Consider the following 13,357-nt stretch of genomic DNA (forward strand, 5'->3'; position numbering starts at 1 on the left):
ATTTAACAATTCAAATAATATAAATAAATTTGAACAATTTCGAACAATTCGAACGATTCAAACATTTCAAACAATCCAAACAATTCGAACTAATTTCGAACAAATCGAACCGAACACGAACAGTAACTTCACAAATAATTTCAAACACGAGTCTATTTCAAACAAACTAAATTTCAAACTAACTGAAGACAAACACTAGCTCTGTTCATTTACACCCCTAGACATGGGTCATTTTACAAAATAAAAAAAATTAAAAATCTAGAGATTCATTTCAAATTAAATTCTCACCGATCTCATTACCTTTTAGAATAGATTCTCTGTATTATATATGAAAAAGCAATGTGTAACTGCAAGATACAGATATAAAAACGAACACCCAAAAATGCAATAAGTTTTTATGCTTTTACTATATACAACCAGAGATAACTATTAATTATTGGGTTAAGGCTAATGAGAATAATGAAACAGAGCCAGTAGTTTCTTACAGTTGTTAGGAGGAAAGCAAAAGCCTCTTTGCTCCCTTTCTCAAAGCCTATTCTGCACACAAACTGATTTCTCTGTAATGCTTGTGAATTTGAAATTGAGGGAGGAAGGGGAAAAGTGTAAATAACTATGATTTGTAGTAAAATAAAGTAAATATGTGCAGGGCACGACCTTAAAGCCTTGCTTTGCTGCTCTACTTCCAAACCTTAATGGCCCCATCTCTGCTGCTTGATATCAACAGCCTCTGATTCAATTTGACAGAGGCTAAAGAGAGTACCGAATCGCGATGGCAACCCGCAGAATCAGTAGCTGCCGCAGCTAAGAGAGCTTTCTGAGTCTGTGTCGATGATGCAGCTCGCCTATTCATCTCCTGTGAAAGATCCCAGATGGAACTCATTCAGTAGGGATAATAAGAGTATGAAAAGTGAGAATCAGAACGGGGTAAAAGGGGATGAAGAGATGCTATACATTTTGTACAAAAAACTAATGGTCAATTCAATAGGTAGCTATACATAATCTGCATGAAAAATTTATAGGCAGTAACTCCCAACAACAAGACTCCTTTATCCCACTAAGTGGGATCGGCTACATAATATTTTTTCTCCATTGCATCCTATTGAGTGTCATATTTTCATTTAATTTTAATACATCAAGATATTTTTTATACAATATGCCCAAGTCTTTCTAAGTCTATTTTTGTCTTTCTTAACAGAAGCCGAATCCCAAACATCTACTCTCCTAACCGGATCATAAGAAGGTCGACATTTAATGTGACCAAACCATCTATGAAGACTCTCTAATTTTATCCGCAACTAGAGCTACACCAACTTTATCAGGGATATATTCATTTTGCATTTTCTCTCTAAGTGTCAAGCCACTCATCCACCTAAGCATTCTCATCTCGACAACACTTAGCTTGTTTTATGCTTCTCCTTTAAAGGCCAACATTTTGCGCCATACAGCATTGCAGGTCTCACTGCCATCTTATTAAATTTTTCTTTCAGCCTATGCAGTACTTTTCTATCACACAATAGGCCTGATGCATTCCACCACTTCAACCAACCAACTTGAACTCTACTAATAACATCACCAACTATTTCACAATCACACTAAATAATAAACCCGAGATATCTAAAGCATTCACACCTTCTAATGATTTGATCATTATAATTACAACTCTCCCACTAGAGCAACTACTACTAAAACCAAATTCCATGTATTAAGTTTTAGTTCTACTCAAATGAAGGCCTTTAGCCTCTAATGTAGACCTCCATAATTCAAAATTTTCTTGAAATCTTTTTCTAGTCTTATCCACAAGAAGGATATCATCAGCGAAAAGCATATACCAAGGTACATCCTCCTGTACATGTCCAGTAAGAACATCCATAACTAAAGCAAAAAGATATGGCTTAAAGTCGATCCCTGATGTAATCCAACAGAAATAGAAAAATATTTGGTCAATCCTCCTTCAAATCCTTTGGTTCAAACACAAGTAATAGCTCTAGTATACATATCTTTAACGACTTGAATTTAAGTCATATCAACACCCTTCTTCTCTAAAACTCTCCAAAGGATTTCTCTTGGAACCTCGTCGTTAAGCTTTTTCTAAATCAATAAAAATCATATGCAGATCCTTCTTATTCTCTCTATATTTCTCCATCAAACCCTTCAATAAATGTATAACATCTATAGTAGAACTGTCTGGCATAAATCCAAACTGATTATAAGAAATCTTTGTAATACGTCTTAATCTATGTTCAATTATCCTCTATGTTCAAGTCTTAATCTATGTTCAATTATCCTCTCCCATAATGTTGAAGTAAGACATATCAACTTAATTCCTCTATAATTTGTCAAACTAAGGGATGGAATTGAACATCAAGGGAAAACATAAGAACTAAAGGGAAATTAATTTATAGTTAATGCCAAACTATCCATTTAGTTTACTTTTGATATGTAAGAACACATATCATGACGTTTCTCCACTCACCTCACATCCTCTAAAATATAACATCAAGATACCCAACTCTGCCGATTATTATTAGAACGCTTTGATACATTACTAATGTACATTTGTATCTAACGAACCTAAATATTTATACTGCCTTCCAGTCAACTTGCAAATTTGAATGGCAAGGTTTAGATTATCTGAATAAGCCTTGTAACTTCTTAAACCTTAAAGTTGCCACCAAAAATATATTATCATAGGATTTCATCCAATTCCTTCAGTATACATCATAATCCCAAATAACATGGGCTTTAAATGAGTGAAATTTACCTGCACAATTTGTACCCCGAAGCTTGATCTTGTCTCATAATGCTCATCATTCCCCAAACCTGGTGTTGATGGACCACAGATGGAGTAACTTCGCTCAGGACTAGCAAGTCATAAAAGAGTAAATCATCAGTCAGCCATAAGAACAGAATTAATTTAAAAAAAAAAGAAAACAAGACCTAACTAGCATATTAGTCAAACCTTGCATGATTCCAATAGCGAATTTTCAGGTCTCTTCCTCCTGTTAGTAGATCTCCACCAGGCAAAGGCAGCAATGAGCGGATGCCAGGAAGACGAGGCGGAGGCTCATTCAATTCATCGATTCTATATTTGGAACTAGAATTCCGTTTCATATCCTGCTTAGATATTGGCTTGCTGGAAGGCCTCGCTAATGCTCGAGGAATGTTAGACATTTCTGCAACGCTGTCACAGCTGGCTACTCTGAATACCTGAGTGAAATTTAGAATGAGACATTCTTTAACTTTTGAGAAAGTTGAAACCTTCTACAGGAATAATTACACAAGCGCCTTTTCCCTATTTCCGGGTGGGTAGATTTCTATGTTAGTCTTTATAAAAGGAATGAAAATAGAATTAAAATAGAGGCATAGATTTCAACCTTTCAACATTAAATATTTTCTACTAAAAACTTACATGTTATGCATACCAAATCTACTTTCACAAAACATGTATATATGAGGGCTCAATACATAGCATTTTATTTTCGCAGATTCAGAAATTGTAGAAGATGAAACTAAAACTTTATGCCTGGCCTACCTGGTGGCAGCTTCCAGTCTCAGCATTCCACAGAGCAACTTCATTACAGCCAGCAGAAACATATATCAATGGCCTTGCCATCGCTGGAGTAGAATTTGAAGATGGAATGAGTAAACACATCCTCTCCACAGGACATACTGTTGAGTATTGCCAGGAGTTAACAGGTAAAAGAAACCTCAAATCCCACAATGTCAATATGCCCCTTGAAGATCCCGATACAAACCAGTTCCCACACTGACCCATCACAAGGGAAGAAATAAATCCCTCCTCTGGTGCAACTCTAAATGTCCAAGCTGCTTTATCCGTCCGTGTGTCCCAAAGATTGATTCCATGCTCTCGAGTGCTGTAAATAATTGTATGGCAAATGCCAGAATCAGAAGAAGAGCAGTTCAACAGGGTAAGAACTGCACCTCCTCCAACCTCTTGCTTCCTACTATCAACAATACCTGAATACCTTTCAACAACATTACCCAGTCCTCTTGAAACATAATCAATAGAAAACAAGTGCAGTATCCCATTAGATGCACCAACTACTACCTTTGGTGTACCGCGAAGCATGCTAACACAGAGAGCCTGGCTATAGCCCAAAGAATAAGTTAGCCTTGAGCGAAAAGAGATGTCTTTTTCCAACTTCCTGCTGTCCCATATTTTTACGGTAGAATCACTTGAAGCACTGACAAAGAATGAATTGTCATTTGATACTGCAATATCATTCACAGAAGAGGAGTGTTCTTGGAGATGTGCCACCAAAACTCCACGAGGCTTCCATCCTGTATCAGGAATTGTTGAAGTTCTAGAAAATGAGGGCAATACAGTTATATCGGATTGGTATTTATCGTCTCCGAAGGACGTTGAAGAAGTCTTCACAATGTCAGTAACATTGACATCCTGGAATTTGCTGGTGATGTTTAAAGAAGGGTCAATCTCATGACTATATGGATCATAAGCCATAATAGAAGTTGTTTCGTTGAAGGAGCCTGAGACAAGCCTTGGAGGTACTGAATTTGATAAGCTAGTTGGTTTATTCGCAGAGCCCACACATGGCATGCATGAAGAAGCAACTCCGGCAGAATTCAAGCGTGTTGAAGTATCAGGAGCTTTAGATAACACACCCCTACTGCGCTTATCCATATAAGAGTAGATAGGAATACCCTCAGATGGTCCATCGAAAAGAAAGCTGTTACTAGTGTTAACATTGGGTGAAAAAAATCCAGAGAATTGCATCTTATCGGAACTAAATGAATCCCTTTCATCCATCACACCATTGATGAGAAAAGAATTCTCTTTTCTCAACTTAGCAATAACTTCAACATCAGATGAAGTTACTTTTTGGACAGAATTACCAGAAATTTTAATATTTTGAGCCACTGGTTCTTTGTTCCAAGTTTTCTTCATAGGATCCAGATCTGCTGCAACCCAATTAATGTTCTCAAGTGTTTCCCAATTATTTGACTGGCCTGATGAGTTATACCATATCTTTCGCTGCCTTTCTAGCATATCAACACTCCTTGTCTTTTCCAATACATGGTAAAATACAGACTTTGACACTGGAGGCTTTAGACAAGAAAGTAGGGATGAGTCTGAATATAGAGAAGGAGGTTCTCTCTGAAGAAAAGGACGCAAAATTGGATAAAGGTAGACATAAGAATCCACGGGTCCCAAGGTTTGGCTACTTGCTGCAATGAAAGTGGCAACTGATCTTCGTACCCACTGACTCGGATAACATAACAATGGAAAGGATCTTTCAATCATGTCAAGTAAAATCCTCTTCCGCAAAAAGCCACTTCTACAAAGCATAGACAAGCAGTCCAACGCATTAACAATGACAGCCTCCATGCCATCAGTTAAAGCCTGGTCTATATAAGGTAATAAATACTCCTCAACACTTCGTTGGCCAACGAAGTAGCAGACAAAAACAATCTGCCCATAAAATACTGCTCTCAGTTGCTCATCTCGGTCATTAAGAAATGCCGGTAGGATTGGAAGTAAGAAATCATTACATTGTTTCTGTTCAAAAAAGAAACACAAATGTCCGATATCCTGCAAAAGGGCTCTCCTGATACTTGGAGTTTGTTTTGAGCCCATGACCAGCTCTTGCACAACTTCAGCAATGGATTTTCTCAACTGAGCCAGTTGTGCATCACTGTTCTCAGCATCTTTCTTGACTGACGGTTCTGTTGAAAGTAGCTGCGATTTGGTGGGTACTACTTTATCAAATGATCCAGTATCAGCCAAATTTTTTGAGCAAATTAAGAATCTATAAGCAGCCAGTGCAATTTTGAATATGTTCCTAGCATAACAAATCCTGACACTTTCTTCAGGGTCATCTGGAAGCATAGATAGCATGGGAAGAATATACTCTGGAAATATCTTAGCATCACTGGGTGGAAAATCTCTAACTAATGCCAACACATCACACAATGTATCCAAAGCAGCACAACGGACAATTGCAGCAGGATCAGAAAGCATTGCAATAACATATGGAAGCACATGCTGTAAACGATCTTCATCATCAATGTAAAAGGAGCAAGACCTCAACATAAGTACACCAGCTCTTCGAAGCTGGGGCTGCTTAACACTTCGTATGCATGAGCAAAGCAATGATGCAATGAGAACCATACCTTCACAGCTTGTATTAAATTCCATGAATTGGAAAAAGGGCATTTCATTGCTTTCGGATTGAATATTGTATCCGGCCATTAGAGATTCCAAATCGTTTTTATGGAATTTTTTGAAAAGAGTGATTTCATTTTCCTTTCCATGAGCACGAAACGAAGATTGCCTTCCAAAACGCTTTGTCTGGTTAGAAAATATAGTTGATTTGGTGCTGGAACTATATGTGGAAACATTTGCAGTGTTTCCAATTTTTGCTTTAGTGTGTGAAAAAGCATTGTTCTTTTCTACTTCCCTGTAAATGGAATCTAAATCATCAACAAGCTGAAGCCCTTTACCAACAATGCTTTCTGATGGATCAGCTCCATCATATGGGGAATTGGTATTTTCCTTTCCACTTTTGAATTTCTGAAATGATTCATTATCAATCAAGTTGGCATCCGATGTTTCAGAGACGATGGCATCAACAGCTCTATCATTCATCATCTGTCTGCTTATCTCGGAGAAAGCACCTTTAGTCATTGCAACCTGAATATGAATCATAGAGGCATGTTTTAAAGTAATTTGATTCTAATGTGAAAGAAATCATTCTGGGAACACCTTACCCTTGTATCAGAGTCCAGAGGAATCAAGCAGGAAAATAATTGATGTAGAAATGGGGAGAAATAGCTTGGGAAAACAGCCGATGCATAACTCTGCAAATAGCTATCACAGGACAATCTTTCTTCTGGATTCAGTTGAATCATATGCAGTATCATCTCACGAATTCCAACATCAGGTATCTGCAGTGATAATACCAACACCCCATTTTATAGTAAAAATTTATAAGAGACAACATTTTCCATAGTTCTAATAGAAAGAACAATTTATCTTAACTGATCTCTGTTAACATCCCTTTTTCATTTTTGTAGTTGGAGAGTACTATTTATTGCAAAACATACAACGTTTAGTTTCAAGCTTTCAGATGGACAGCAACTATGATGAAAGGTAATCAAAAACTTAAGAATCTATGTTGTCAAAAGCACAGAAAATAGGTAAAGTGTCAAAATAGTACCCTAGCTATTTCCTTTGGGGTTATTTAGTCCTAGACTTTATAAAAGCGTTTAATTCATTCCCGGAATTTTTAATCGGCAGCTAAAATAGTCCTTAATGGGACTATTTCAACTCATATTAAAATAATATGAGGACTAAGTTGACACTTTATAAACTCTGGGACTATAATGGCCCCCTCAAAGGATCAGAGGATCATTGACACAGAAAATGAATCTTAAGAGTAGTTATTCTCATTAAATTTTAGCTATTGGTGATTATTAAATTATCATTTAAAATTAAAGGAACACCTAATGTTTTTACATTAAAAGAGATTAATTTCTGCTAAAATTAAGAGTTCACAATATGTTGATTGCAATATTTTGTTTGTTTACATTATGCATCTTATCCTAGCTTGAATTAGTAAACCCAGACCTTTAACTGTCCAACACCAAAAAAGTGGGACAAAAGAATGACTTTACAACGGTCATATTTTAGTATCCCAATATATATTTCTTGGAAATCTGCTCTGAATTTTAGCTTTTATCAGTTCCAAGCAAAGAATACAATATGCGGCCAAGTGTGCGATTTAGACTTGAGAATATATTTGCAATATCATATCATCATTAACAGTAACACAACTACTTGGAGAAGGCTTAATAAATCCTACTACACTCATTCAAATTCTGTGAAACATGAGAAATAAACTCTAGTTTTAAAGAGTCTTTTTTCATAATGTCAAGCCATATTCTCTATGATCTACGCCCTACCCTTTCCTTTCAATTCCTTTCATCTCAATTTAAATTACCTCATTTTTTCCCCAATGAATATAAGACCCAAACATTAGTTTATTTCCCACCAACTAAAATTCAGAATGTTGCATTCCCATCGTCTTTATGATACAAGCACTTCTCACTGTATTTTCCTGCTTTTACAAGGCATTCATTTGAATAATCTCGTTTTTACATAATTAACAATTCTGTCAATGATATATTTATTATCTAAAACTTAGATTTATAAAGCATAGAAGCTTAATTATTATTTTGTTACATACAGATTTAAATATCGATAAAATTTTCTTATCACATAGTAGAATTAAAATTTATGCAACCTTAAGTTCAAAGTTTCAACCACAATTAATCAATATTATTTATGTACTTAGAGCTAGCACATGCAGGTATCACTTGATTTTCTAAACTGCATTTGCAATACAACCAACAAGCCGACCACATTTAGTGGGATAAAGGCTTGTTGTTGTTGTTGTATTAATAATTCAACCAACAACAAAAAAAAAACACGTTCAAGGAAAATTTTTTTGATGTGCAATGCATTTAAGCAATAGGAATTTATCACCTTTTTAATGCACATAGTAATTTAAAAAAAAGAAAAAGTAATTTAAAGCCAAGTACATAAAAAACTGCATGTCCAATTCACTGAAGGAAAGAGTTGAAATCCTAGATTCCATGGGATTACTCTCAACACCTCATTTGCTTTTCCTACCTTTTTTTTTTTTTAAGCAAAGCATATTAAATAGATAATGATACGAATAAATCAAGGGTATTTATCAAAAAAATGTCAGAGCAAAAAGAAAAATACAGCGAAGAAAAAGCTACAAAGAAATCATTTGAATCATCTAACTTGAAAACTTACTCTGATTTTCATACTTCACAATGTAAACTCAGAAATTTAGGTTAACCATAGTGGAAATTCAGATAAATGAGAAAAGTCATTCAATACTTGCTACATATACAAGCACATCTGGTTCTTCTCCATCACAGAGGAAATATGACCCCAAAACCAATGAATAAGTAGATTGAAACTAGAAGTTAGTCTACTAAACATAGACCAGCTGATCAGATATGACCTTCCCTCTTTTGAGTCTAAAACGAATTAACATACAAATTCAAGCATTGTAGCACTTAAGGTTATAACATCAAACTGTCAATAATGTTTTCTGTTTTTGATGTTCAAGTTCCATGAACTTTAGCATAATTATCAACTAACAAAAAGGAAATATCAACAACTGCATTCGTAATAATAGAAATTAACAAACAAAAAAATAAAAAAAGTATATTTCTAAGGTATATTCAAGAAAATTGGAAAGAAGAGAAATACCAGTAAAGACAATCACCTTTTCCAGGTACAGACTAGGATCATATTGGCCACGACGATAAGCAAGCAGTTGGGATAGCTCAAAAAGTGGTTGTCCTTCTAAGAAAAGCTCCGCAATAACACACCTTAACCAAAATTTGTACAAAATGTTAAAAATATGAACAAAAACAAAGTTTATTTCTTGATAGTTTATTCAATTATTTATGCATTTAAATATTATAACTTATTGGACGACATTGAATTCCAACAATGGCACGCTTTACCTGAGAACTAAGTATTCGATTCAAAGGTGCATTTCATTTATCCCCACTATAGTTTTAAAAATAGCATGATAACTGATGTAGCAAGAATTTAACACTAAAACACAACATGAAAATTATCAATCAGGAAAAAAAAAATCAGACAGAATAAAGAGTTTACTTCTTCGCAATACTGCAAAGAGGGAAATATTATATTTACACGGATTCTTTCCTTTTAGCCCTTTCGGATTCTTTCCTTTTAGCTAATTATTTAGATTATGATTATGTATTAATTAAGTTACTTACTTTAGAATATACTGAATATTATGTACCTAAAACAGATTATACAAACTACTATTTATTGGAATAAAAGCAAAGGAAAAGGATTCAGCCTATTTGCTCAAAATATTGTCATGGTATCAGAGCCTGAATCCTTGAAATTTTAGCTTTTGTTATCTTTGGCTGGCATCTTCGACTGTTTCCTCACCAAAGCCCTCGTTCTTGTCTTTGAGTTTTGCGGCGTCTTCGTCCGCTTTGTTTGAGTTCTGTCGCTGCTTCAAGCCGATAGACTCCCTTCGATCGGACCTCTGGTGTGTGTTCCACGGCATCTTCTCTGGTGCGACATCTTCTTCGTCCGACATCTTCTGATACTCCGTTCTGCCGCAATTCGCTTGCTCGCTCCAAGATCTGTCGTGATCGTCGCTCATTCTGCCGCGATCTGTTCGTTTCATCCGCTCGCTTGCTCTTGCGCGATCTCTGGTGCGACTTCTCATTTGCTCATGTCGCGATCCGGTTGCTCGCTCCTGCGCGTTCCGCCGCGATCCGCTCGCTTATCGTGATCGTCGCTCGTTCTGCCGCGATCTCTGGTGCGATATCTTGTTCGCTCCTGTCGCTCTTGCCGCGATCTGCCGCCACTGTCGTGATCCGCTCGTTCCACTTCATTCTGTCGCGATCCACTGCTTTCGATCGTCACAATCACGACCTATTCAAACTTCGCGGCACTCTTCGATCTTCGACCCTAGCCTTTGAATTTTATTTATCTTGGATTATCTTGGATATTTTAATATATTTAAAATGTCTTCTGAAATCTTAGCTATCAGATTTACGGGAAAGAATTATGTCGCATGAGAATTTCAACTCAGAATGTTCTTAAAAAGGAATTTCAGCTCAACTCAGAATGTTCTTAAAAAGGAAGGAGCTTTGGGGCCATATTGATGGATCTTCCCCAGCTCCTACTGAGACAAAAGATCTTGGTCAATGGGAAGCAAAGGATGTCGGATTGTTTTCTGGATTTTGGGATCTATTGAGGCTCATATGGTAAACAATTTACGTTCCTTTAACACAGCTAAAGAAATGTGGGAATATTTAAGCGCGTTTATAATCAAATAATTCTGCGAAACGCTTCCAATTGGAACTTGACATGAATAATTATAGTCATGGTAATATTTCAATTGAACAAAATTATTCTGGTTTTTTAAATTTATGGAGCGAATATACTGGTATTATCTATGCTAAAGTGTCAAAAGAGAACTTAGTTAGTCTTCAAGCTATTCATGAAGAAAGTCGTCGTGATCAGTTTTTAATGAAACTGAAACCTGAATTTGAAACTGCTCGAGCTAGATTGCCGAACAGAGATTCGGTTCCGCGTTTAGATGTTTGTTTTTGGGCAATTATTGCGCGAAGAACAAAGATTAGCGACAAAAGCTACTATCGGTACAACAGGTGGATAATCAGAAATAATTAATGTGGCATATGCTGTTAAGGCCAAAGGGAAGGGGCAAGTGCAATGCTACAGCTGCAAGAAATTTGGTCATAGTACACGGAATTGTGAAAATAAGGTATGTAATTATTGCAAGCAAGATGGACATACTCTTACGAAGTGCCCAACACGACCCCAAAATCGCAAACCACAAACACTTCATGCCACGGTATCCGACAATCCTGCCTCGACTTCTACTGTTGCTGACAATAATCAATCAACTGTCACACCCTATATGGTTCAACAGATAATTCTCTTCATTTTTTGCTCTCGGCCTTCAAGGGAAAGGTAAAACTATTTCTTCGGTTACTTCTCCTTGGTTTGTTGATTCAGACGCCACAAATCATATGACTAGCACTGCTGAGCTATTACATAACCAACGACCGTACACTGGTACTCAACATATTCAGGTTGCTAATGGAAATAATATTCCAATTACGACAGTTGGTGATATTAACTCATCCTTCAAACATGTTTTGGTTTCTTCTAAATTATCTACTAACTTATTCTCTGTTGGTCAAATTATGGATAATAACTGTGAAGTACATTTTTCTCGTGATGGTTGTATTGTGCAGGATCAGGTGTCGGGAAAGGTGATAGCGAAAGGGCCTAAAGTAGGTAGACTGTTTCCATTGCAATTTATTGTTCCTCGGAATATTTCATCAGCATCTTCAGTTGTTGAGAATAAGGCTGACATCTGGCATAAAAAATTAGGTCATTCAAATGATATGGTGTTGAAGCAGTTACATAAAAGTGGTATTTTTTGTCATACAGATAAGAATTTAGTTGTTGACTGTTCTGTTTGTGAACTTGGAAAAAACAAGACATTACATTTTCCTATTTCAGACAGTCGTGCCAATAAATATTTTGACATTATTCATAGTGATGTTTGGGAATTACACCAATTATTTCACATGCATTATTTCACATGCTCAATATAGGATATTTTGTAACATTTATTGATGATTATAGTCGATTTACTTGGATCTATTTTTTGCATGCCAAAACAGAAGTATTTACTGTATTCCAAACATTTTTAGTATATGTTGAAACTCAGTTCTCCGCTCGCATTAAAACCTTACGATCTGACAATGAGGGTGAATACATGTCTCATGAGTTTCAAGCATTTCTCCAGAACAAAGGGATTATTTCACAACGTAACTGGAGTTGTTGAACGAAAAAATCGACATCTATTGGATATCGTGCGCACATTACTGCTAAAATCTTCTGTTCCAGCTAGATTTTGGACTGAAGCTTTATCTACTGCAGTTTATCTCATTAATCGCTTACCATCTCAACAATTGAAATATGAGTCTCCCTACTATCGAGTTTTTGATAAACACCCTAATTATCATACGCTACATACTTTCGGATGTGTTTGCTTTGTTCATCTACCTGCTCATGAACGTCATAAATTGGCAGCTCAATCAGAACAATGTGCCTTTATGGGGTACAGTCCTAATCATAAAGGTTTAGTGTGTTATGATTCGATTAATAGTCGATGACATATTTCTCGAAATGTGATTTTCTTTGAACATGAATATTACTTTCAGCATCATTTGTCCAAATCAGATACAGTTATACTTCCACAATTTGATAATTCTTCTGCTGATAAACGGTCCAAGCCAGACATAGTCTACACACGACGCCTGCCCCCTTCACCTTCAATCCTCCCCGACCCTGATCCAGAAATTGCTCCAATAAGTATTCGACGATCAACCCGACGTATCCGTCCTCCAGATAGATATGGGTATAGTGCAATTTTAACTAATACGATTGTTCTTACCTCTTACTTTCAAGCTGCTAAACAGACTTGCTGGGTCAAAGCCATGAAAGAGGAACTTCAGGCACTTTAAGACAATCACACTTGGGATATTGTTTCATGTCCTACAGGTGTTAAACCCATTGGATGTAAATGAATTTATTTTCTTAAACTCCGATCTGATGACTCTCTTGACAGATATAAGACAAGATTGGTAGCTCTTGGCAATCGGCAGGAATACCAGATTGATTATGACGAAACATTTGCGCCTGTGGCTAAGATGACAACTGTCCGACTGGTGTTATCTATTG

At 36.3% G+C, this 13,357-nt stretch overlaps 1 protein-coding gene across 4 annotated transcripts in view; it reads right to left on the bottom strand.

Moving 5' to 3' along the window:
- Positions 1-283: 283 nt before the first annotated feature.
- Positions 284-13,357, bottom strand: part of LOC110023313 (phosphoinositide 3-kinase regulatory subunit 4) — a 19,502-nt gene continuing 6,428 nt past the window's right edge. The window contains exons 7-13 of one of the 4 annotated variants that reach the window (XM_020722645.1): positions 9,306-9,411; positions 6,751-6,927; positions 3,533-6,673; positions 2,960-3,207; positions 2,762-2,861; positions 655-853; positions 284-532 (exon numbers count right to left, since the gene is read on the bottom strand). In XM_020722645.1, the coding sequence (XP_020578304.1) occupies positions 677-853; positions 2,762-2,861; positions 2,960-3,207; positions 3,533-6,673; positions 6,751-6,927; positions 9,306-9,411 (3,949 nt within the window). In that variant the 3' untranslated portion in view covers positions 284-532; positions 655-676. Of the gene's footprint in view, positions 854-2,761; positions 2,862-2,959; positions 3,208-3,532; positions 6,674-6,750; positions 6,928-9,305; positions 9,412-13,357 lie in introns of all 4 variants that reach the window. The other 3 variants (XM_020722644.1, XM_020722643.1, XM_020722646.1) reach the window with 3 other exon arrangements.

This window comes from Phalaenopsis equestris, unplaced genomic scaffold (assembly GCF_001263595.1).
Source record: "Phalaenopsis equestris unplaced genomic scaffold, ASM126359v1 Scaffold000224, whole genome shotgun sequence".
In the NCBI taxonomy this organism is placed as follows: Eukaryota; Viridiplantae; Streptophyta; class Magnoliopsida; order Asparagales; family Orchidaceae; genus Phalaenopsis; species Phalaenopsis equestris.